Genomic DNA, 20,972 nt, shown 5'->3' with positions numbered 1-20,972 from the left:
ACGACATGCCGGATAAATCGCCCTCTATCATCGAGGCGGCCAAGACTGACATCGAGGATGGGAAGGGAGTTCTAGAGCGGACGAGGTCCATTACTTCTGACGGGAAAGGAAATACGATCGTTACCGACGAGGATGGGGAGACTTTCGTCATTGATCAAAAGGCCGAAAGAGCTTTGTTGTGGCAATTCGATCTCAGGATATTACCATTGCTGTGAGTCTTCAAGAGGCTGCTTGTATGAGGATTGTTCAAATTGACAGGAGAATGTAGAACGATGATGTACCTCTTCAACTCCCTGGACAAGGCCAATTTGGGCAATGCGAAGACCGCCGGACTTGAGAAGGACTTGGGATTTGCTGGGACAAACAAATGGTAAGATCATTGGAGAGGCCGTGTGTTGGAGACAAATTGCTGACGATTTATGATCTAGTGAGCAACACTATCGGTGAACTCAACCAGTAGCTAACATGCCCAGACAACATCCTCCTATCGATCTTCTTCGTTCCCTACGTCCTTACCGCGCCGTWCCTCGGTATCCTTGGAAAGATCTACGGGCCTTCCYGCGTACTCCCTTTGATGATGGCAACATTTGGAAGCATGACATTGCTCGTTGTCGCGGCTTATAATTGGGCTGGTCTCGTTGCTCTACGATGGTTTCTAGGAATGGCCGAGAGCGCCTTCTTCCCGCTGGTAATCTACTACCAGACGCAATTCTACCGTCGAGGAGAACTCGCCAGGCGGCTGGCAATCTTTTATGCTGCTTCCAATATAGCAGGAGCTTTTGGAGGCTTGCTCGCGTATGGCACATTCCAGCTGGAAGGCGGTACATTACCGAGATGGAAGTATGTTTATAAAGCCCTTGTTGTACTCGATAGAGCTAGAGCATGCTAATATGATGCTGCAGATACCTCTTTGCCATTGAAGGCGGTCTCACAATCTGTGGAGCCATCATTGCATGGATTTTCCTTCCACGATCAGCTGCCAAAGCTCGATTTTTGACTGAGGATCAGAAGAAGCTCGCATTCTACCGAAYCCAAGTGGATAGCTCAGCAGTGGTTGAAGAAAAGTTCAATCTAAGAGAGGCAGTCAAGATCCTGAAGCATCCGACTTCGTGGGTGATCTTGTTGATTCAGATATGTTTGGGAATTCCATTGCAGTCGGTTTCGCTGTTTCTGCCTCAGATTGTGGGGAGACTGGGATACTCTACAATCAAGACGAATCTTTACACTGTGTGAGTGGTGTTTGAAAGGAAACACGAATACAACGCTGATTAGCATGTTCTAGCGCTCCGAACTGCACCGGTGCAGTGATGCTACTCATCCTGGCATATGCAAGCGATTACACGCGCTGGCGCTTCCCTTTCATCGCTCTGGGATTCTTCTTCACCTTCTGCGGCTTCGTCATCTACGCATCCATCGACGTCGAGAACTCATTGCGAGTTGCATACTTTGCTTGTTTCATGATGGTAATGAAAATCGCAGACTTTTCCAGCTCTCTTACACACAGCTARCAGCAATCATAGACATGGGGAACCTCAGCACCTAGTGTCATCCTCGACGTCTGGTACAACAACAACATCGCGGATGAGAATCGTCGGTTATTCCTTACATCTATTGGTGTTCCAGCCGCCAATATGATGGGAGTTGTTAGCAGTAATATCTTCCGCACACAGGACGCTCCGAATTATATTCCTGCTCTTGCGACGACTGCGGCTTTTGGTGGAATGGGCATCTGCTTGACGTTGCTGCTGGGAGGTTGGATGATTATGGATAATAAACGACGGGATCGTAAAGAAGGGAGGAGGATGAGAGCTATTGATATACCGACTGAGAGAATGAAGGATGGTCCTGCCTCGCCGGAGTTTAGGTGGTTTTATTAGATAGATACCCAACGAATCAGTGCTCTCGATATGGGACACCGTCAACCAAAATAGCGTCTTGAACTGCTCTCTCGATTGRTTAACTGGCCACTCTGCTAGTAGTAACGGTTCCAACGAGCTTGTCGACTCTGCGGAGAGTGAGGTCCTCACATACTATAGGTATCACCGAGCATGTCGAATTCCGATGAATAGCCCCCCCATATCGATAGCTCCACAACAACTCAATTCGCAACTCCCGACACTTCTCTCAAGGCTTGGCTGGTATAACTGGAAGTGTAACATAGCTCTGGTGCCCATCACCAAAGTGCAAATTATTCAGTCCAGCGAAGACTTTCTCAGACCTACAAATGTCAGCACATCAAAGTGTATGTATACTAAGCAAGCACTGAAACATACCTATCCTCAGACGAATTGTGTTGAAAGATCCCAGAGCCCTGTGTATCGCCACTGGAAACCTCAAAGACAATTCTACCACCTTTATCAACCACTACATTAGTAGGCCAAAGCTCCACATCAACAGCATAGATGGTGTTAGGTTTGACCTCTTKGACATCTGTACTGCGATATTCGCGATGAGGTAGCCATTCGTGGTTTTGAGGGTGATTTTCCTCGACTTTGCGAAGGCTGGCTCGTAACCAGCCTTTGGTGAGAGGTACTGCGTCGCCGGCTGTTCCGGTGTAAAAGACTTCGGTTCCTTGAGGAGAGATGTGTCGCAGAGTGACAAAGATGTCGATGTCTGATGGAGGCGGTTGGTTGGGGGTAGCACTGGAGGCGGAAATTGCTAGTCGAGCTACGATGTGGCCGGTGATTTCTGTTTCTTCTTCGAACGCTGGGGTGGTGAAYTGGACTGATTGCGGTGATTCGAGCGTTCCCAAAGCTTTGTATGAGACCGTCTTCTTCTGCTCTGTAATCTCAGGAGGGCTCGTAGATAGGCTCTGGTCGGGTTGAAGATAGAAGCGGGTGTACTGTGTTCGTGCAATGGGCCACTCGTTCTCGCTACGTCTGGGGTAGATTTTCTCGGCCGCAGCATCGTTGAATCCGACATCGCCTTTTCGAAGAACGACATCAACAGGAGGAAGCTTGCCCTTGATCGACCAACCTTGGCGGTCATCGTCTTTCAAAAAAGCATCCAAGAAGCTACGCTGGATCTCTACCTCTTCTTCATAGTAGAATGGGAGATCGTGCCGGCCAGTGATGAATCGAAGGTATTTCAGCTCACTGCCCGCATTCAGATATCCCTGTACATTCCCACGCAAATGAAGGAGAATTCCACCCCAGTTCGCCACGGAGAGGAGAGGGACTTTCACATCTGACAAGTTGAACTCCTTACTGGCATAATAGTCCTCATCCCGGAACTTGAACTGCTCATTATCAACAGTCTGATCCTGTCGATTCCTCTCCCGCTCCTCTTCGCTCAAGTCGCCTTCGATAGTGTCGATTCCCCATTTTGCTGCTGCGCGACCCGGACGGCCGTATTGGTTCGTGACGACCTGACGATTCCACCAGAAGGAGATGAAAGCATTGCTGAGAATTCCACCATGTCGGCATCGATCACGGTAGTAATCACTCATGCCCTCCCAAGGAATCATGCAAGCCAGACCTTTTGGTTGACGAGCCGCAACACGCCATTGAGTTCCGGCATAGTAGGAGATCCCAAGAAGGCCGACCTTGCCGGAAGACCATGATTGCTCGGCACACCATTCCACGACTTCGAAAAAGGCTTCCGATGTTCCTTTGGACATGGTGTCTAGTTTGCCGGGACTCTGGCCAGTACCTCTCTCGTCCGCTCGAACTACTGCATAGCCGTTTTTGGTCCAGAAGCCTGGATCGGGAGTCTCCCAGGCGGAATGATCGGATTTTTGCTGGGGATTGACCTCGGAGAATGATTTGGGATGAAAGCTGGAGACTATCAGTAATTGGCGGAAGGGTTTCAGTCAGGATTCCCAACTCTTTGTAGTGAATATCTTTCCCATATGGACCATAAGTTACCAGGACTGGCACTTTCTCATCGGTCTTTGGACGGTACACGTTGACACGAACACATCCTTCAGAGCTCTTGAGCGGTACCGATGCATTTTGCTCGAAGATGTAAGGAAACGACTCTTGGTCGACTGTGTGAAGATCACGAAGTTGATTAGGCATTTTGATGTTCAGAAGCGACAGCAGGTAAGTTACTCAAAGGAGAAATTATGACATCTGTACCACCTTGAGATCTCATGCATTGGCTTACCCGTTAGTGTATATGGCAACTGCTGCACYCCACCCCCGTTAACAATTTTCCGCTGCGGATGCGGATGTGGACGTTGACGTTGAGACTCTTTCCCCACCTCCACCGGAAGCGCACAGTCAGCAATACCTTATGGAGCCCCTTTAAATCATGCATGCTGAATCATCCCGCCCCACACCAGCAGTCCACCCGCGCCGCCTCCGGGAAAGTCTCCCCACTCCCACTCCTAACTACAATGATGAATCGAGTCCATCATGCATACTGTAGTTCCGGAGAGTCCACAAATATGGTGGGTCTTATGATTTTTTTCTTAAGAGGTGTGGGTGGTCACGATGGCAGGCAAACGAACGCAAAGCATACGCGAGCGTCTCTTGCCAACAACGTCGACATCCTACTCACCTAACTAGACAATCATGGGAATGTCACACAGCAGTACGKCCTCCAATGGCGGAGAAGCCCCTGCTGCTGCTGCTCCTCTACGCATCCTCATAGCTGGTGCCGGAATCGGCGGACTGACTACAGCGATTGCCTTAAGGCGACAAGGACACATTGTCGACATTCTGGAGCAATCCAAGCTTGCTCAGGAGACTGGCGCGGCTATGAACCTCGCTCCCAACTGTACAGGTCTTTTGGGAGATCTCGGTATTGACCTGGCGAAAATCGGCGCGGTCGACTGCATTGGACATCAGACTCTCACCGCCAGCGGACATCGAATGTTCAAAGCCGACTTTTCTGGTCATGTTCACAAGAGTCGCTACTGTCTGGCCCATCGAGCCCAATTCCATACCGCTTTGAAGGAGCTGGCTTTATCCGAGGAAGGAGAAGGCCCGCCTGCACGTCTACATCTCTCTAGTCGTGTCAAGATGGCTGATCCGGAGTTCGCACGAATCACTCTCGAAGATGGGACCGTCTTGGAGGGCGATGTGTTGATAGGGGCSGATGGCGTTCACTCTCAACTTCGCAAGAATATCGCTGGGGGAGACTTGTTGCCCTTTGACTCCGGGAAAAGCGCCTATCGATTTCTTGTCCCCACCGAGGTATTGGCGTCTGATCCATTGGTATCTCAAGAGACTTTGCAGTCGGGACTTATGACCATGTGGATTGACGATGACAGACGTATCATCATGTATCCATGTGATGATGGCACTTCTTTGAATCTTGTGGCGATTCATCCAAGTCGGGAGTCTGCGAGAGATGTGGCTGGTGATGGTGAGCAATCGATTGAATTGATGAATACCTCTTGGCCCTCACTGACCCGTCCCAGGTTGGCTTGAAAACGGTAGCAAAACGAAGATGCTGGAGATCTTCAAAGACTTCGCGCCCTCTGCACAAGCGATCCTGGAGAAAGCAGACGATACGAAGCTCAAAGCATGGAATCTGCTGGACATGAAGCGAATGCCTAACTTTGTCAACCAGCGACTTGCCGTCATTGGTGATGCTGCCCATCCCTTTCTGCCTTACCAGGGACAGGGTGGTGGTCAAGCTATCGAGGATGCAGTATCATTAGCAGCTGTGCTCCCACGAGGAACCCCAAGCTCCGCGGTTTCGGAGCGATTGCAGATCTACGAGCAGTGTCGATATGAACGTGTTCATACAATCCAAGACTTCACTCGATTGGTTGGTAGAGATGCTTCCGAACTAGCTGCTGAGGGCAAAAAGCTAGACTGTAAGTTCATCCCGCAACATCCATCTATCAGAAGTAGCTAACCAACATGGTCTTTCTAGTTACCGAGTTTCAGGCATACAGCTTCGACCACGACGAGCATGAGCATTCTTCATCAGCTTTGAAGAAACATCTGGCAGCAAAGCTCTAGCAATAAAGACTGAAAGTAGCGATATAGCATAGCATAGCAATGGATATACACATTTCACAACGACTCAATGAACGCTTCCCACAGTCCTCCCTTTCTTCCAGGAACCGATCGTAAACTGACTGTTACCTGTGCAAGAAACATCATCAGCGATAGGAATAGAAAGAAAATTCGGAACATACTCACACATATTCGTCAACTCCCAAGTCTCAGCCTCCAACCTCCCCTTCTCTTCCCCCTCATCCTCCCAATCCCCAGCAGCTCCCGCAACAAAACACGCAGCCATAAAATGATCATCCGTAGCATGAGCATCCCGATACATCGGATGCTTCATCAACCTCGTAATAGCTCGACGTAAAGCCGGTCCCCKGTTATTACTGAAGCAATCTTCAACACTCTGCCGGAATTCCAACGCCCAACTTTCCGGAGGCGTCTCCTGTGCGAAATTGTCCCGGTACTTGAGCATAGGAGCCCACTTATTTCGGAAAAGATTGTGAACAGCACCTCCCGTTCCGATGATGAGATAGCCTTCTTTACGAAGTGGACGCAGGGCACTGCCGACTCGGAGGTGGAAATGCGGGTCAAAGCGAGCGTTCATGGAGATTATAGTCGTTGGTGGACATTTCTTAGGAAACATTCTGATGAGAATGAGATAGGTGTCGTGGATCCATTCGAATTTATCATTGGGTTTGACGTTGAATTTTTCGGATTGCAGAAGTTCCATGCAGCGTTTACCGGTTGGGAGGTCGGGCTCTAATTTGTAGTCGGCGTATTTGGATGGGTGGACGTATGCTACGGGGGACTTTCCAGGGGTTGGGTTCATGGCTACTTCTAGCTTATCTCCAAGGGCGTCCCAGTGAGCTCCCTAGTAAGTAAGGTATCGTCAGGAGACAGAAAGAAAGTCTTGGCGGGAGATTGGATTGAAAAAAAGACTTACCATCATGATGACTCCTTTGATGTTTTGTTCGAGAGCTTCGTCGCCGCATTTCTTCCAGTAGGTGGCTGAATCGGATTCCTCACCTAGCATCATTGTCGAGCCATGAGAGAAGAAATGTACTGGTGTGAGACCTGCTTTTTGTTAGTCAGTTTCAGGGGGGTTGGAATGGATGGGCTTTTCCTGCACGTACTCATGATGGATTGCGAGCACTGCTTGAGAGTTGCTGATTTACGTCGTGAAGCGATCCAATATAGTCTGAAGTATATACCATGTTGGAATAAACCTTCAGAACCATGTCTAGTCTCGCCCAAATCATACAACCCTGCCTTCCGGTGGCGGACGACCCCTCGGGACCACTAGACTCAGCCTCTGGTGTGCTCTTTCGCTGTAGTGGAAGAGCAGGGCCAAGTTTAGGAAAAAGAYGAGTACGTGTGAGGTCTCAATGTATCGACTATCTGATGGTATCTCCGCATCTAAGATTGACAATAACTACATACGCCTCAAATTGGTCTCGACCATCTCCACAGCCAAAGCATCCCCGTTGCAGAAGCAGTAAGTGTAGTCAGCACAATAATCCCAGCACTGATCAAGAAGCCTTGCTCGAAGAACCCAACTCCACCGCCAGGATTCCGCTTGAACTCCGCCAAAGGCATAGCTGCATCATTTAGCAACTGCTGAGAAGATACGCCACCATCCGCACTCAAGATGTCTGCAAGGCGTTTTGAGGCGTCTGAACAATGAACATAAGCGGGCCTAGGCGCACTGAAGAGGTCGACGGGATATCTGACTGAAGGCTGGAAAGTATGTCCAGAAGGCGCTGCTGGGCCGACGAGAATCTCTCGCGGCACATGGTTGACGAATGAAACTTCGGCATCGATGAACTGGCTGAGATATTTTCCCATGGCTAGACTTCCGAAGTGATAGGCGGCGAGATGTGGTATGTTGGAACTGGATTCATTTGCGAGATCAATGGCATCATCAGCGGATTTGATCCCGTGTACTCTGAGGATTGAATGATGAATCTTGCCGTCGACTGCCGCCGCTCTCGAGGAAATGTCGACGACTGCAAAGTTGGCCTCTTGAACGATCGTCCGTATGCTGCTGTCAACTTTACGCAAGTTTGAAAGTTTGTCGTCGATGCCAGAGCCGGTATTGGCTTTGTTGCTTTTACTGGCAAGCTGGTCGCATTGCGATTTGACTGCTTGGAGGAATTCCTGCTTGACAAACTCATTGACGAGCACATAGTCTGGAGCATACGGACTGTGGCCTTCGAAGGCGAATCTAGCGGATACTAGTTCTCGTGCAGCAAGGTGTACATCCGCAGTACGATCGACCACAGCCACGGTAAGTGCGGTTGGATAAGAGGTCAGTTGGTTGCTTTGTGATGAGCCCGGGGCACCATTTTGAAATACGCAAAGTGCTTTGCTTAATAGTAGAGAGTCCGTGATTGGTGAGGATGCAACAGCAAACGTGTCTGCGTCGAGAGCGGCCTGCAGGATCCTTCGCAGAAGACTTGTGACTGCCCTGAGGTTGTTTTCGAGCTATGAGGGTGATCAGTACCTTAGGTTTCAGGGGAGTTTGTGAGACATATTACCAGTATAATCACACAATTCCCAGCAGCAAAAGCTGTACTCAACGGGACCAAACTCGAATAGAACAGATTGTATTGAGTGGGTTCAATATAAACAATTCCCACAGGCTTCTTGGCCATTGAAGCATCCTTATTGTTGGCAATGAGGTACTCATCCTCATGAAAGTCCTTTGGCTTGAGATCCGAGTAGACGCGTTTGATCTCATTTAGTGTGAGATGATACTCCGTCGCTATCTCTGCTGCAGAATAGTCATAATCTGTTGAGATGGCGGTTTTGATTTCCTGGACGTTGTCGATTAAGGCTTTGCAGAGCTTCTCGAGCTGAACTTGTCGATGGTAGACATTGTGCAGTCGACCGTCTGTAGATGCAGCCTGAATTCGTGGGAAAGAGGGGGCCATTTTTGTCTGAATCGCCAAAGGTTAGTTGAGTTGTGAGGTTTGAGTTGGACGAATACCATACCACMGGTGATTGTGCTATCGATCATCCAGGAGCGGACAACTCCACGCCGCTTGCATTTGAATCGATGAGAGCTCCCCTGTCGACTGCATGTGGACGGTACCCGGGCCCTCCGAGCCAGGGATGCGCGGAGTTTCGCGGCTTCGACGGAAATGTGGACACAAACACACCGGAAGTGTGGAGTGAACTGAGGCGTCCTAACAAACGACATGCTGACATTAACAACCATCGCAAAGTAGCAAGAGTACCAGCAAAGGACACATCATTGAACCATTCATCCTTCCCTTTTCTGCCAAGACTATGTCAGTGACTACAACAGACAATGCGCGTGTCAACGCCTTGCGCCACGTCCTCGCGGACTACGACTTGCATCATGACCAACCTTTGGACTCGGAGTCGAGAGGAGCACCAGAGCCAAATCCACAAGAAACTGCAATCACTTCGAACAACCCTCCTGGGTGGGAAACGCAATGGAGGAGAGTACCGGCTCATAGGCCAGTCGACCCTACTCTGCTCAATGGTGACAGGAATCAGGCCAGTAATGCCATTGAACGGAACTTCATTAGGGTGATGTTTTCAGGGGTTTATTTGCAAGCTGTAGGAGATCCCACATCTATATCGTGTAGACACTGCTAACCAAACGTAGACTGTAAGCTCATTGTGGCGAGCCACTGGTGGGAAATTGTCAGACAGGGTGTTCAGGATCAAGGTTGGAGGAGAGTGGTGATGTTTAGCGTTTAGGACGTGTCAATCTGCTCATTGTCATTCTGATACTCAGAGTTCTTTAGCTGGCTGTAGAGTGGCGACACATTCTCCAAATCCAACACCTTCGCCGCAGAATCCAGAAAGTGTGACCGTTTCACCGTCTTCTAGATAGCCGCGGGGAGGAGTTGCATCAAGTTTCATATACTCCATGAGACAGCCGTGCTCATCATCACCACCGCCACTGACTGTACCAGTCGCTAGCAAGTCGCCAGTCCTCAATCCGCAGCCTCCGATCGTTTGATGAGCGACACACTGAGCCAGACTCCAGTACATCCAAGAGCTGTTGCTACGACACAGTGTACGAGATTGATCACCTTGACTGCTTGACTTGACGTCGACTTGCAAGCTGATGCTCACGGCGGCATCTCCGCTCTCTTCCAGGTAGGGACTCACGCTTTGTGTCCGGGGCGGTGCAGACGCTTTGAACGGCGCGAGGGCATCTGGGGTTATCACCCAAGGAGACATGGTAGTTCCAGCATTCTTGCCGTTCAAGGGTCCCAGCGGCATCATCTCCAGGGCTTGAATATCTCGAGCACTCCAATCGTTGATCAACACATAGCCGAATATGTGCTTTTCGGCCTGACTTGCTAGCACACGTTCCCTGCGTGCTATAGGCTGGCCAATGATGCACCCGACTTCGAGCTCGTAGTCCATCTTCTCAGACGGGCCGAAGATGACTTCACTCTGCATGGGTTTGCCTTTCCAGTGAAGCCCAAGAGGACGCTCGACTGGTACTCCTGAGATGTCGATGCTCGAACAGCGTCCGGCATATCCGATGGGCATGTGAAAAAAGGCTGGTGGGGTTGATCGTTGTCCAGTCATCGCCTCGCTAGCATTTTGCACATGGTCATGGCTGCAAGAGAAGTCGGTGAAGTCTCCAACATTAACTGGCAGGTGCATTTCAACGTCCGAGATATGAGAAACTGCTGCGGGCGGGAGATTTTGCAAGGGTGTATCTTGGCGAATCACATGCTGGATGCGTTCGCGAACTCTTGTGTGAATATGCCGCGGAAGAGCTGCAAAGTCGTCCAAAGTCGAGCGATCCAAGATTCCTAGCGGAAGTTCTGGGATCTCATCGTATAACCCCGGCAACGCTTTCAAAAATATCACATTGTCCTGGTATCGCGTGACACACGATGGGACGATGTTGCTTTGGGAGGACGCAACTCCAAAGGGGATATTGTCAAGTCCAAAGTGAGAGCTGTAACCAAGGAGTGGCGAGGTCATGGTTACGGGTGGGTAAAACAGGTTGCCTTTGGTTGTCTTGGTCCTTGATTGAGCGTAGATGTATCTGGATCTGCTGTTTGTCAACCTTTGATTTGCATCGATCAATTGCAAGGCTTGTCCACATCATCCGAAGACCAGAAAGCCATTGCCGTTCGGGCCATTCGATAGCCGATTGTCCGGAATGAACGAGTTCATATATCGTTGTAGATAGCAGGTGACTCCCTATCATCTCTGTTTGCAAAGCATTGCCTCGATCAACTTGAATCACCATGGCGATACCCAACCATATGAAGCCACCGACCAGGATCATCACCACGCACAATTCCGAAGGCAAAGCCATCATTGCCACGGCCATACCAGAGCAACCAACCTCGCAAACGGTTTCCAACGGAGATGCTTGCTTCTATCTTTCATATGCAACAGATCAGTATCCCGTCGACATGAACGACGACAAGGACATTGCTGCGTATCAAAAGTACGCCGCCGACCCACCTGGCCTCGTCATTAAAACAGGTACGGTCTTGCGACATGTCGACATAGGCCCGGGCCTGGTGTCTCCCATGCATCGCACAGTATCTCTGGACTATGGGATCGTCATTGAAGGAGAGATTGAGCTAGTCCTCGACAGCGGCGAGAAACGGCGAATGGTTCCAGGAGACATCGCCATTCAGCGGGGAACTATGCACGCGTGGAGAAATTTGAGCGACACCAAGTGGGCCAGGATGTTGTATGTGCTTCAGCCAAGCGAGCCATTGAAGGTTGAGGGCGAGGTCTTGGGGGCTGATTATGGGGGCGATCCAAGCATAAATCGTGAATAGCGCCTCGTACCTAGTCGTGCTCAAGTTTGATGGATTTGAGGAGCTATTCTCGTGTCAGACGACAATGTGGTTGTTGCTTCCCAGTCCAATGCCAATAGAGCGGGAGAAGTGGTGTTGTTGTCGGCTTCTGGGAAACACACAGGACTTGCCTGTGAAGGTATGCGGCGAATACGTAGACTACCTAGAACGAGGCCCAATTTTTCCCTTGCGAACCCCCACTTCTCCGCCTTTGCTAGGTGCCGACCGTCAAACGCCGCGGTCCGCTTTGAATGGGTGAAGTCCTGCATCCTTCACAGCCTTCCGTCTCGTCCACTGCGCATTTTGGTGGAGGTCAACAGCATCCTGACGCATGCAGAGGAAGATTTCGAGGCTCCGCGAGAATCTGATGGTGGTGGTCGTGGCTACCTAGCATCCACCTATCCGACGACAATACCCTTACCCTACCTTACCTTACTTACCGAAGACGGCTCGAACCGGAAGCCGGGAGGGATGGAGACTAGTACCAAGTCGCCATCGCCTGCCAACAACAACAACATCAACAACAACATCAACAACAACATCAACAACAACAACATCAACAACAGCAATGCGCGACACAAATGCCATCTGTGCAGTAGATCGTACGAGAGACATGATCACCTCAACCGCCATCTCAAATCCCACGAGAATGATCGGCAGTACAAGTGTGTGCAATGTGGCAAAGGCTTCAACCGAGCCGACCTGCTCAATCGTCACCGCGCCGCCCATGCGAAGACATCTGCCGATGAGGCCTTTCGTAAGAGGACTCCACGGGCGTGCGAGCCATGTATCAAAGCCAAGACGCGCTGCGACGACGAGAGACCGTGCAAGCGATGCAAAACCCGGGATCTAAGCTGCCAGGAAACTGATGGCCGCAAGAACTCCATGCCAGAGTCTCCTGGGGCTAATCAAGCAGAGTGCTCGTCTCATCCTGGGCAGATGCCCCCTAGGCCAGTGCAACTAGATCATTTCAGCCCTCAAAATGACCTGATGGATGTGACCACATACCAATTCAATGGCGATGATGCTTTTGGTTCGAGTATCGCAGCACCAGACTTTGGCTTCCCGGATTTCTTTGAGCAAAYCATGATGCCTGATGTTGGCAACGTTGGCGATCACATTCCCTTCTCAATGCCTCCAAACGTAGCCGACTTCACAACGCAAGGTCAGTTGGTCTTTGATCATTMCGAGTGGAGTRGCTTCTTTGTAATCTCCGAAACTTGTGGTGCAGCGTGCTATCGCATCGGAGTTACAACTCAGCAAAGGACAGTCTCCATATTCTATGCTTCTCGTGGCGTTTGGGCACTGCGAGACTTTACAGCCTGGAGAAATCATGGCTGCTTCCTGAGACTGTAGCTCCGATGTGGAAGACGCTATAGACTATGAGCATCACCTGCAGTACGCTGACCCGTTCTCTTTAGACTGGCCCACCGATGCCCTCGACTTTGATTTCACCTTTTTAGCAAGTGGTCTGGAGAACCATCCACCTGACAACGGCCACAATGCGGTGAGCGARTCTGGTGTAACCGTTTCAACGCTACATTCCGATCCAGAAGCACGCTCTGCAATCTTCAAAAAGCGGCCTTGGTCTTGGATACCGCAGTGTAACCAAGGCGTTTGGGAAGGGCAAAGTGAAATTGATGTTCGGGAACATCGCGTCAATGCCTCGGATCAGCACGTCAGCCCCGGGATCAAACAATCAGTCCATTATAGTCTGGAGCAAGAAGCTCGAGATCGCATGATCCGAGTGGTGACCAAGGTCGCAGACTCCAGGCTTTCCATCGCTTCATTTCCCCCCCTCCAGCTCTTGGAAGATCTCGTCAACATATGCATGCTTCAGGATAGCATTTCAATCGGAAGCTACCTGCACGCGCCTTCGTTCAATAGCCGAGAAATGAGGACCGAGCTTTTGCTCGCCATGGTATCAAGAGGATCAAGATACGTAGCACTAGCGCCCGTCTGGAAGATGGGTCTGATCCTGCAGGAGGTTGCTCGTCTTGCACTTGCGCAAGTCTACGAAGAAGATAACAGCACCACACGCGAGCTACAAGCTGTTCAGGCTTACGCAATGTGGCTCGCAGTAGGCGTGTTTTCTGGTATTCACCGCAAAGTTGAGATTGCAATCTCCTTCTTACAACCGCTAGTCACGATGCTATTTGCCTCGAACGCTTTTGTGCGATCTCGATATCATGAGGTGGTGCCAGCTGCAGAAGATACGGACGAACAACTCACGACCAAATGGAAGGCTTGGGCTGCACAAGAGAGTTTGAAAAGGCTGGTGATACAAACCTTCATCTACGACTCCCAGGCAGCCTTCTATCATCTGGAACAAAACAGACTCATATCCCCCGCACAGATGATGCTACCGGTACCTGCATCTCGTGATGTATTTGAAGCACCGGATGCACATGCCTGGCGAGACGCGTTGCTCACCAAAAGCAACACGTCTTCGGTGACACTGCCATCGATGAAGGAGCTCTTTGCAAACCCGCCATCTCTCAACGGGCTGGGTGATGCGGTGGATCGGAATCTATGTCTGCTAGCATCATGTCATGCAATTGCGCACGAGGTATGGCACTTTCGACAACAGTCCCAGTCCTTGTCCGGCTGGCAGGCGCAGGGACGGCAGGATCGATGGCTGGGACACTTGAATCGGAAGAAGGATTTGCTCGATGATCTGGCCACGATCAGTGACTACTGCGAGCTGAATGATGCAACGCCAGTGGAAGTGCTGTTCACGACTGAATTTCTCACGATGATTCTGCACGTCTCTTTGGAAGACATCCTCCTATTCTCCGGCAAGTCCGGGGAGGAAGAGGCTAGGAGGGTCTTTCCACGCATCTGCGCTTGGAGCAAAGATGCGGAATCTAGAGCCGCCGTCTGGAGCGCAGGCCAGGTTCTGCGCTTAGCACGCACGTTCGAGATGACAAGACTCCGCGACTGGTATGCCATTGCAGTATATCAAAGCACTCTCACGCTCTGGGTATACGGGATTGTAAACTCTCACGCCGCACGGAAGAGCGGTATTCAGACTCCGGACGAAGCCACTCTGCTTCCTAGCGACCATCTCATCGGCGCCAGCACCCGAGTATTTCTAGACGACACGAATCCTAGGGCCGCAAAGTCCTTCAAGCTATTGGGCCAGGGTACTCCAGGATTGAAGTCCCTGATATCACCACACTCAACATCCGACAATAACTACGCATTCTGCTCGTTGCGTAATCACAAAGGGGTCATGAAAGTGGCCGAATACATACTCAAGCACAACTTTCCGGAGAGTCAAGATGGTCTGCCACCTCTCGTCGAGAACCTGGCCAAACTTATGAACGATCTAGGGAAGTTATCAGGGAGATAGATGATTGCATATCATCAGACATGATCTCTACCGATCGATCTTTCTAAAAGTAAGCCTTCTCATGCTGCTCAACGCCCTTTGCGCCAGCAAGCCAGCTTACACGGTCCTTGGTGAACTGTTCAATTCTCGGCTTCAACAACGTCTCATGCAGAGTAAAGTCATCGATGGTACCAATTCGCATGATGGACTTGCCCGGAAATCCGCTGCTCACGCGATACATCAAAGTACCGCACTTGGAGCAAAAGTAATTGGCCATGTTATTGCCACTTTCAATCGTCTTATCCTGGGAGAACTTGGTGAGTTTGTCCTGGCCACGGAGATGCGTGAGAGCAGAGTCGTTGACGATGAAATTTGATGCGAACATTGAGGCTGTGATCTTGCGGCCTATAGGGGGAAAGGGGAGGGATAGTTAGCAAATGTCTAGAATTTTGGGGTAGAAGTTTCTTGGACGTACAATCTGTGCAGTTGCAGAGGAAGGTGTCTACAAGGTCTTTGCCTTCAGTTGGCTGGGTGGTAGTAGATACCCATTAGTTACTTTACATATTCTTCTGGTCTTCATCTCCAGGAATTTATTTTACGCACGAATTCAAGCTGAATGGCACTGCAATAGCAGGATGCAGTAGCTCTTCCGTTGGCGGATTTGGCGCCTTTGGGGGGGAGGGGGATGTTTTGGGTCATTATTGTGGAAGAGGAAGAGGGCGGGAAGCTTGCAGAATGTCTTGAGTCGGGAGTCGATGTCGTCGTGGAGGATCGAATAATGTTCAATGCAGCAAAGTGAAGAAGAACGTGCTTAGGTATACTTCATTTATATTCAGCATACCTGAAACCGTATCGTCATGACCCCTCGGCTGACAGCCATTTCCAGGAAGCTCGTTAATTTGTCATCACCGCCTCGCAGAAAATGACGCCGTGCTCGGATCGATACCTTACCTATAGATTGTCATACACTTGGCGGTAGTAAACACAGCGGAGCGGTTTGTAGTAGATGTGAAGAGAACAGTGGCAGTAGGTAGGTAGGTAGGAAGCGAACTTATGGACGAGGAGAAGCTAGGTAATGAATGCTTGTTATATCCTGGCGCAAGACGAACTTGGCTTCGTACGATTCTAACTAGTAGTGTCCGACGATGGATTGTATTGTGGATGTGAATGGCGAGGTGAAATTGAAAGGAGGACTAGGAGGGAGGGAGTGACGCGATGTTTATACTACGCGCGTGTCTATTACATCAGCACAAAACTTCTGGGAAAAAGATATGACAAGCTATTGCGCGGCTTCCACCTTTGATCACTCGTGAAGCAGAATGCTTGTGCCCTCACAGATGAAGATATCCTGAGTGCGATAGGACTGTTCTTATAAGCCGATGTCCAGCCAGATGAACCCGCGGGCGAGATCAAGCCTTACCTATCCCATTGCGGAAGGATGCGCCGCAACACATTTCTTGACACCTCCCTCCCGTCTGTCCAGTCCAGTCCAGTCCAGTGATTGGGGTGGTACAGCTCACACTCACACTCCAGAATAGCAGCGGTATACACTTCAGGCGAGAATMGACCCTACGCTCACACGATCCTCTAATCCCACATTCTGCATCGTGGCTTCCAAACAGGCGCCACGCTCGCACAGCTGGTCAGTACGCATACGAGACATTCCGCCAATGTCCGCAAAGAAGTAGTCCCCATCCTCGGCTGCGTCGCTACACCTGACAGGCCGATGGGTGGTGGCTGCGACAGTCTTGACGGACAAATTGGGACGGTTGTAGACACAGCAGTAGGGATGAGAGCACAATCCGTCGGTCGCAGTGCTTGGAGAATACCTTAGGTAGCTGGTGCGGCGGCTATAGGGAGTAAGTATGATTGGTGTTGGTGGGTACATGTACATGGCCTGGCGACATGGTATTCACCGTGGGAAGTGGCTCAGCGTGGGGTAAGTGCTGTGCATTCTGTATCATCTTTTGACTGGCGGCAGAATGTGACTACATGTAGGTTCTCTCATGCTACATTATAGCTCATGATGGTTCCTGGCATGGTGTTTGTCGGCTGTTCYTTGCACAGCAGTGCGACCTTCCCTATGGCTGCACCAAGGGTGGAGCACTGCGTGGCAACTTTGAGCATGTTGTGATCCTGGGGAAGATCGGGACATCATCATCTCGACGTTACTTGCCGAACTAAACTACAAAGACGTCTTGATGTATCTGCAGCTTCAACGGCGGCGAAGGGATTACCTACAAGAGGCCATTCATTGACTGACATGCAAGACACGGCGAAGACTCCCGGTCGCCTCGCAGCTCTGTGGTTCGAATCRATTATCGCAGCTCTGTGGTTCGAATCAATGTGCATCGACCGAGTGACGAAGACATGCAATCCCACGCTGTGCTCACTGGCATGCTTTTATCAAAGCATTCGACAACAACCACGGGCTCCAATGAATGTCGACGAGTACGGTACGGTGTGACCAGACCTCCCAAATCCTCGGCATCAAAACATCCCACCCAAGAGAAGAGAGAGAGAGAGAGAAAACCCTCCGACCCAACCAACTCTCACCCTCGCCACGATCCCCGTCCCGCGTGCGGAGGACCGGATCGTGAAAAAGGGCGGCCGCTACTGCAATGCCTGGTTTGGGACATGCAGCTCTAAGATAGATGCTCGCTTGGCGTAACGATCTGCACACTGCGTTCTTCCCCAACCAATGGTGCCCGTGGAATTGTCACCACTGCATGAGAACGACAAGGCCATTTGAACTCTGCGACCACACTTTTCTGCCATGGCTTGCAGCTGGCATGTTGATCGGTGTTGTGTTGGGGACTGACTACTGACTGAGGGGCGGCGGGTTAAGTATGCAGGCGTGGCCGTCTGCTAGGTTTTTTTTTTTTTTGTTTTCCACGTTTTCGCGTGCTACAGTTCTACTCTTTGAAGGGAAGAAGGCGTGTGGAAGAATTTTCATCTACTTTTCTTATTTTTACGACGAGAAGGACTAGCACGATGGGTCTCGCTGGGAAGATTGCGAGTCCGCTGATCAGCCTGGGGGTGATTGCTTGGGACAATGTGATAGCTGTGGCGAACCTCGTCACTCCAAAGCTCAAAGCTGATAACGTCGTACCGGAGGGCGCTCCTGGACATCACGGAGTCTGGCCGGAATTTATCCCTCCCCAGGAAGGCGATTCGCGATCAGCATGTCCCATGTTGAACGCCATGGCCAATCATGGGATTCTACGTACGTGTGCCAGCCAGCCCAATAAGATGGAAAAACATATCTTGAGAGATGGGAAAAGGAAAGCTGACTATTAATTATACAGCCCACGACGGCAAAAACATCCCCTTCAAAACCCTCAACCAAAAAGTCCGCCAAACCTTCAACTTCGCCCCATCCTTCTGCTTCTTCGTCCCCAAATTCGCCGCCGACTTCCTCGAGCGATCCTACTGGAAAGATACCTTTGACCTCGAAGATTTGTCCCTGCATGCCAGCAATGCAATCGAGCACGATGCGAGTTTGACACGTCAAGATATGGCTCTTGAACCCGATCAAGGAAAACCAGACCAGGAACTTGTGGATGCTTTACTTGCGGAAGCTACGGGGAAAAAAAATACTACTACGGATGGAGGGGAGGATGGGGAGGGGGAACGGTTATTGACGATTGAGGATCTTTCCCGTGCGCTTTCGAAGCGGAGGGCGGAGTGTAGGAGGAGTAATGAGGAGTATTCGGAGAGTTTTTTTCATAATACTTTTGGGAGCGCAAAGTACGTTCTWCCTTTTCTTTCTACATTCTATCAACAAGGAGATGTGTTCACTACTGACCACCATGTTTTACCTTTAGTTCCTCAACCATGTTAACAATCTTCGGCGGCCGAATCGATGATCTCACGCCCATGTTAAAGGAGGAGCGGTTCTCGGATCATTGGCAGCCTAGAATCGTGGATAAATTTGGTTTGACGATGGCTAAGTTTAATTTCACTGTTTTTCCTGTGGAGCGGGGGGTTGATGTTAAGCCTTTTGAGAAGAAGGAGGGATAAAGGAAGGAAGAAAGAAAGAAAGAAATTCCGTTGAGATATATACTACTGGGAGACAAGATTTGGGAAAGCTCAAGTATGCTTGACAATGTATACATGCATTTTTCCAATTCGAATGATATAACGCCTTGAGAGCAGTAGCATAGAACGCCTATGCTACCATGTCGACATCTCGCGACTCCTGTAAATCTGTAATGCTGGTGCTCCTATCAAGTCAGACAAGTCCTCGGATATAGTGAGTTGCGATCGAGACCGTTCATTCATCACGCAAGGAAAAGACGTTGAATCTTTCGCGCAAAAGTGCCATTCCATATTCATCTCCACCGCCCCAGAACTTAACGCCATACAAAAAGGAATGGAGCCTGCTACCATACGCCCATCAATTGAAATCCGTAGCTCTGCCCAACATTCCACTCCCCATTCACGTTGACATTCTAAGCGGGCCAGTTCCCGCCTGCTTCGCAGCGTGGCGGCGCTTCAATTCTTCACCACAGCCCACAACCAATCTCCCTCCTCGACGTAATGATTCCAAGCAACCTCCTTATCCGGATCGCGAAAGTAATCATCTGCCCATACGAAATTTTCACCGCCAGCGTCTGCGTACTCGGCAAAGGTCGTCACTCGTGGCTCTGTGCTGAAGTCTTCTTGGTCGATGAGGATATCTTTGCCGTTTATGTGTGAGACATCCTGTTCATTCACATCGAGCTCTTCTGCTCCCGCTACGACTTCGAGTCCCAGAATCCGGACTGCTCGAGCAAATCGAGCGAGGCGCGCTGGTGTAGCTGGTCGCAGATTACCTCGACCTTTTGGCGGAATCTTCGACTGGGAGTCGCAGGTACGCCGTAGTGGGTCTCTCGTAGACGCTTTGCATACCATCCTGGTATGAAGTCCATGGTTCGTGAGCAATGCGAATCTCAAGGCCAAAGTCCTTTCGAAGAACCTTTGACAATCCTTGCATGGCTGTGGGAGTTCTGCCACGGTGGATGAGGCCACCTACCTGAGCACTCCATGCCAGAAGCGAATCAAAGCAGGTGTCGTCATAGCGATTCACGGATTCTCCAAGTCTATGGAATTGCTCGCCTAGGTTTYGCGAGGTTTTCTGGACCTGGTCCAAATAATCTGCCACCACGGCGCGCTGGTTTGCGATGTCTTCTTGGGAGTGTGGCTCGCTTGGTCCTAGTGCGCGGCAAGTGAAGCATTCCTCGTGAGCGTCGGATAGATGGCGCTCCCGAACCACACATAGCCGATCCTCAGCAGAATACTCGACAATGCCACAACGCTGCAATTCGTGGTAGGATCGATGGATGGCGTCGTCGTTAAGGCGATTGAACTGTCTACATGACCCCTCGGCGCACTCCTGGTTTGATGTCCATACTTTGCTCTCCTGTTCACACTCAGCTTGGAAAAGGTACTCCTCGACGCGTTTGATCAATTCGATTGGGAGCCTTGTGATTCCTTGACCACCACGTCCAAACTGGTTACAAAGGCGGAGCGTATCGATCGTCGGGCCTAGGTTGACGTAGACCGTCAAGTGCGCACCTAGCTTGGCGATTCCGACTGGTAGCGCCCAGGCTTGTTCGACTGTCGAGGCCATACTTGTTGATAATGAAGATGAAGTTTGCTCCGGGGATGCGCGCGAATTTGAACGAAGATCGGAGTAGGATTTGTTGATTATGGCTGGGCTGAGTGAGTGACGTCTTAAATGTGGTAGGTAGAGAAGAGTCGAGGAGCTCGAGACTGGTGCTTAGAAAGCCTCGAAGTTGGGTATCTTGCGGCCGCGCGAATGGATGCTGTCTGGCTCGAGCTTGTCGAGAAAGAGGGTAGATGTGATGGCGCAAGTGGATGCGGTATGCTGGGCTGACGCTGCTGGGTTGACGTTGTTCGATGTTT

The 20,972-nt window shown here is 50.5% G+C and overlaps 11 protein-coding genes; 5 read left to right on the top strand and 6 right to left on the bottom strand.

The window, feature by feature from the left end:
• Positions 1 to 5: 5 nt before the first annotated feature.
• On the top strand, positions 6 to 447 carry RCC_04402 (uncharacterized protein; the record flags this gene model as incomplete). XM_023769680.1 has 3 exons in its annotated part: positions 6 to 211; positions 269 to 370; positions 429 to 447. The coding sequence occupies 3 exons, from the start codon at positions 6 to 8 to the stop codon at positions 445 to 447; spliced, it is 327 nt and encodes a 108-aa protein (XP_023625448.1).
• A 1,677-nt stretch (positions 448 to 2,124) lies between these two features.
• RCC_04401 (probable hydrolase, CocE/NonD family) lies at positions 2,125 to 4,019 on the bottom strand (the record flags this gene model as incomplete). XM_023769679.1 has 3 exons in its annotated part: positions 2,125 to 2,218; positions 2,274 to 3,776; positions 3,826 to 4,019. 3 exons carry the CDS (start codon positions 4,017 to 4,019, stop codon positions 2,125 to 2,127), a joined length of 1,791 nt encoding a protein of 596 aa, XP_023625447.1.
• A 498-nt stretch (positions 4,020 to 4,517) lies between these two features.
• Positions 4,518 to 5,918, top strand: RCC_04400 (uncharacterized protein; the record flags this gene model as incomplete). XM_023769678.1 has 3 exons in its annotated part: positions 4,518 to 5,313; positions 5,369 to 5,770; positions 5,830 to 5,918. 3 exons carry the CDS (start codon positions 4,518 to 4,520, stop codon positions 5,916 to 5,918), a joined length of 1,287 nt encoding a protein of 428 aa, XP_023625446.1.
• A 64-nt stretch (positions 5,919 to 5,982) lies between these two features.
• Positions 5,983 to 7,046, bottom strand: RCC_04399 (probable aromatic ring-opening dioxygenase family protein; the record flags this gene model as incomplete). XM_023769677.1 has 4 exons in its annotated part: positions 5,983 to 6,044; positions 6,102 to 6,780; positions 6,853 to 6,983; positions 7,043 to 7,046. The coding sequence occupies 4 exons, from the start codon at positions 7,044 to 7,046 to the stop codon at positions 5,983 to 5,985; spliced, it is 876 nt and encodes a 291-aa protein (XP_023625445.1).
• A 306-nt stretch (positions 7,047 to 7,352) lies between these two features.
• Positions 7,353 to 8,842, bottom strand: RCC_04398 (uncharacterized protein; the record flags this gene model as incomplete). XM_023769676.1 has 2 exons in its annotated part: positions 7,353 to 8,393; positions 8,447 to 8,842. 2 exons carry the CDS (start codon positions 8,840 to 8,842, stop codon positions 7,353 to 7,355), a joined length of 1,437 nt encoding a protein of 478 aa, XP_023625444.1.
• A 358-nt stretch (positions 8,843 to 9,200) lies between these two features.
• Positions 9,201 to 9,627, top strand: RCC_04397 (uncharacterized protein; the record flags this gene model as incomplete). XM_023769675.1 has 2 exons in its annotated part: positions 9,201 to 9,497; positions 9,547 to 9,627. The coding sequence occupies 2 exons, from the start codon at positions 9,201 to 9,203 to the stop codon at positions 9,625 to 9,627; spliced, it is 378 nt and encodes a 125-aa protein (XP_023625443.1).
• Positions 9,628 to 9,674: 47 nt separating this feature from the next.
• RCC_04396 (related to fumarylacetoacetate hydrolase family protein) lies at positions 9,675 to 10,892 on the bottom strand (the record flags this gene model as incomplete). The annotated part of the gene is made up of 1 exon (XM_023769674.1): positions 9,675 to 10,892. One exon carries the CDS (start codon positions 10,890 to 10,892, stop codon positions 9,675 to 9,677), a length of 1,218 nt encoding a protein of 405 aa, XP_023625442.1.
• A 977-nt stretch (positions 10,893 to 11,869) lies between these two features.
• RCC_04395 (uncharacterized protein) lies at positions 11,870 to 15,083 on the top strand (the record flags this gene model as incomplete). XM_023769673.1 has 2 exons in its annotated part: positions 11,870 to 12,893; positions 13,150 to 15,083. 2 exons carry the CDS (start codon positions 11,870 to 11,872, stop codon positions 15,081 to 15,083), a joined length of 2,958 nt encoding a protein of 985 aa, XP_023625441.1.
• A 43-nt stretch (positions 15,084 to 15,126) lies between these two features.
• On the bottom strand, positions 15,127 to 15,761 carry RCC_04394 (uncharacterized protein; the record flags this gene model as incomplete). XM_023769672.1 has 3 exons in its annotated part: positions 15,127 to 15,467; positions 15,538 to 15,589; positions 15,666 to 15,761. The coding sequence occupies 3 exons, from the start codon at positions 15,759 to 15,761 to the stop codon at positions 15,127 to 15,129; spliced, it is 489 nt and encodes a 162-aa protein (XP_023625440.1).
• A 2,295-nt stretch (positions 15,762 to 18,056) lies between these two features.
• On the top strand, positions 18,057 to 19,085 carry RCC_04393 (uncharacterized protein; the record flags this gene model as incomplete). XM_023769671.1 has 3 exons in its annotated part: positions 18,057 to 18,288; positions 18,371 to 18,812; positions 18,890 to 19,085. 3 exons carry the CDS (start codon positions 18,057 to 18,059, stop codon positions 19,083 to 19,085), a joined length of 870 nt encoding a protein of 289 aa, XP_023625439.1.
• A 790-nt stretch (positions 19,086 to 19,875) lies between these two features.
• Positions 19,876 to 20,676, bottom strand: RCC_04392 (uncharacterized protein; the record flags this gene model as incomplete). The annotated part of the gene is made up of 1 exon (XM_023769670.1): positions 19,876 to 20,676. The coding sequence occupies one exon, from the start codon at positions 20,674 to 20,676 to the stop codon at positions 19,876 to 19,878; it is 801 nt and encodes a 266-aa protein (XP_023625438.1).
• Positions 20,677 to 20,972: the final 296 nt, after the last annotated feature.

The sequence above is a fragment of the Ramularia collo-cygni genome (genome assembly GCF_900074925.1).
Source record: "Ramularia collo-cygni strain URUG2 genome assembly, contig: RCC_scaffold06, whole genome shotgun sequence".
Taxonomy (NCBI): Eukaryota; Fungi; Ascomycota; class Dothideomycetes; order Mycosphaerellales; family Mycosphaerellaceae; genus Ramularia; species Ramularia collo-cygni.
This window is presented reverse-complemented; position numbering and strand designations above follow the sequence as displayed.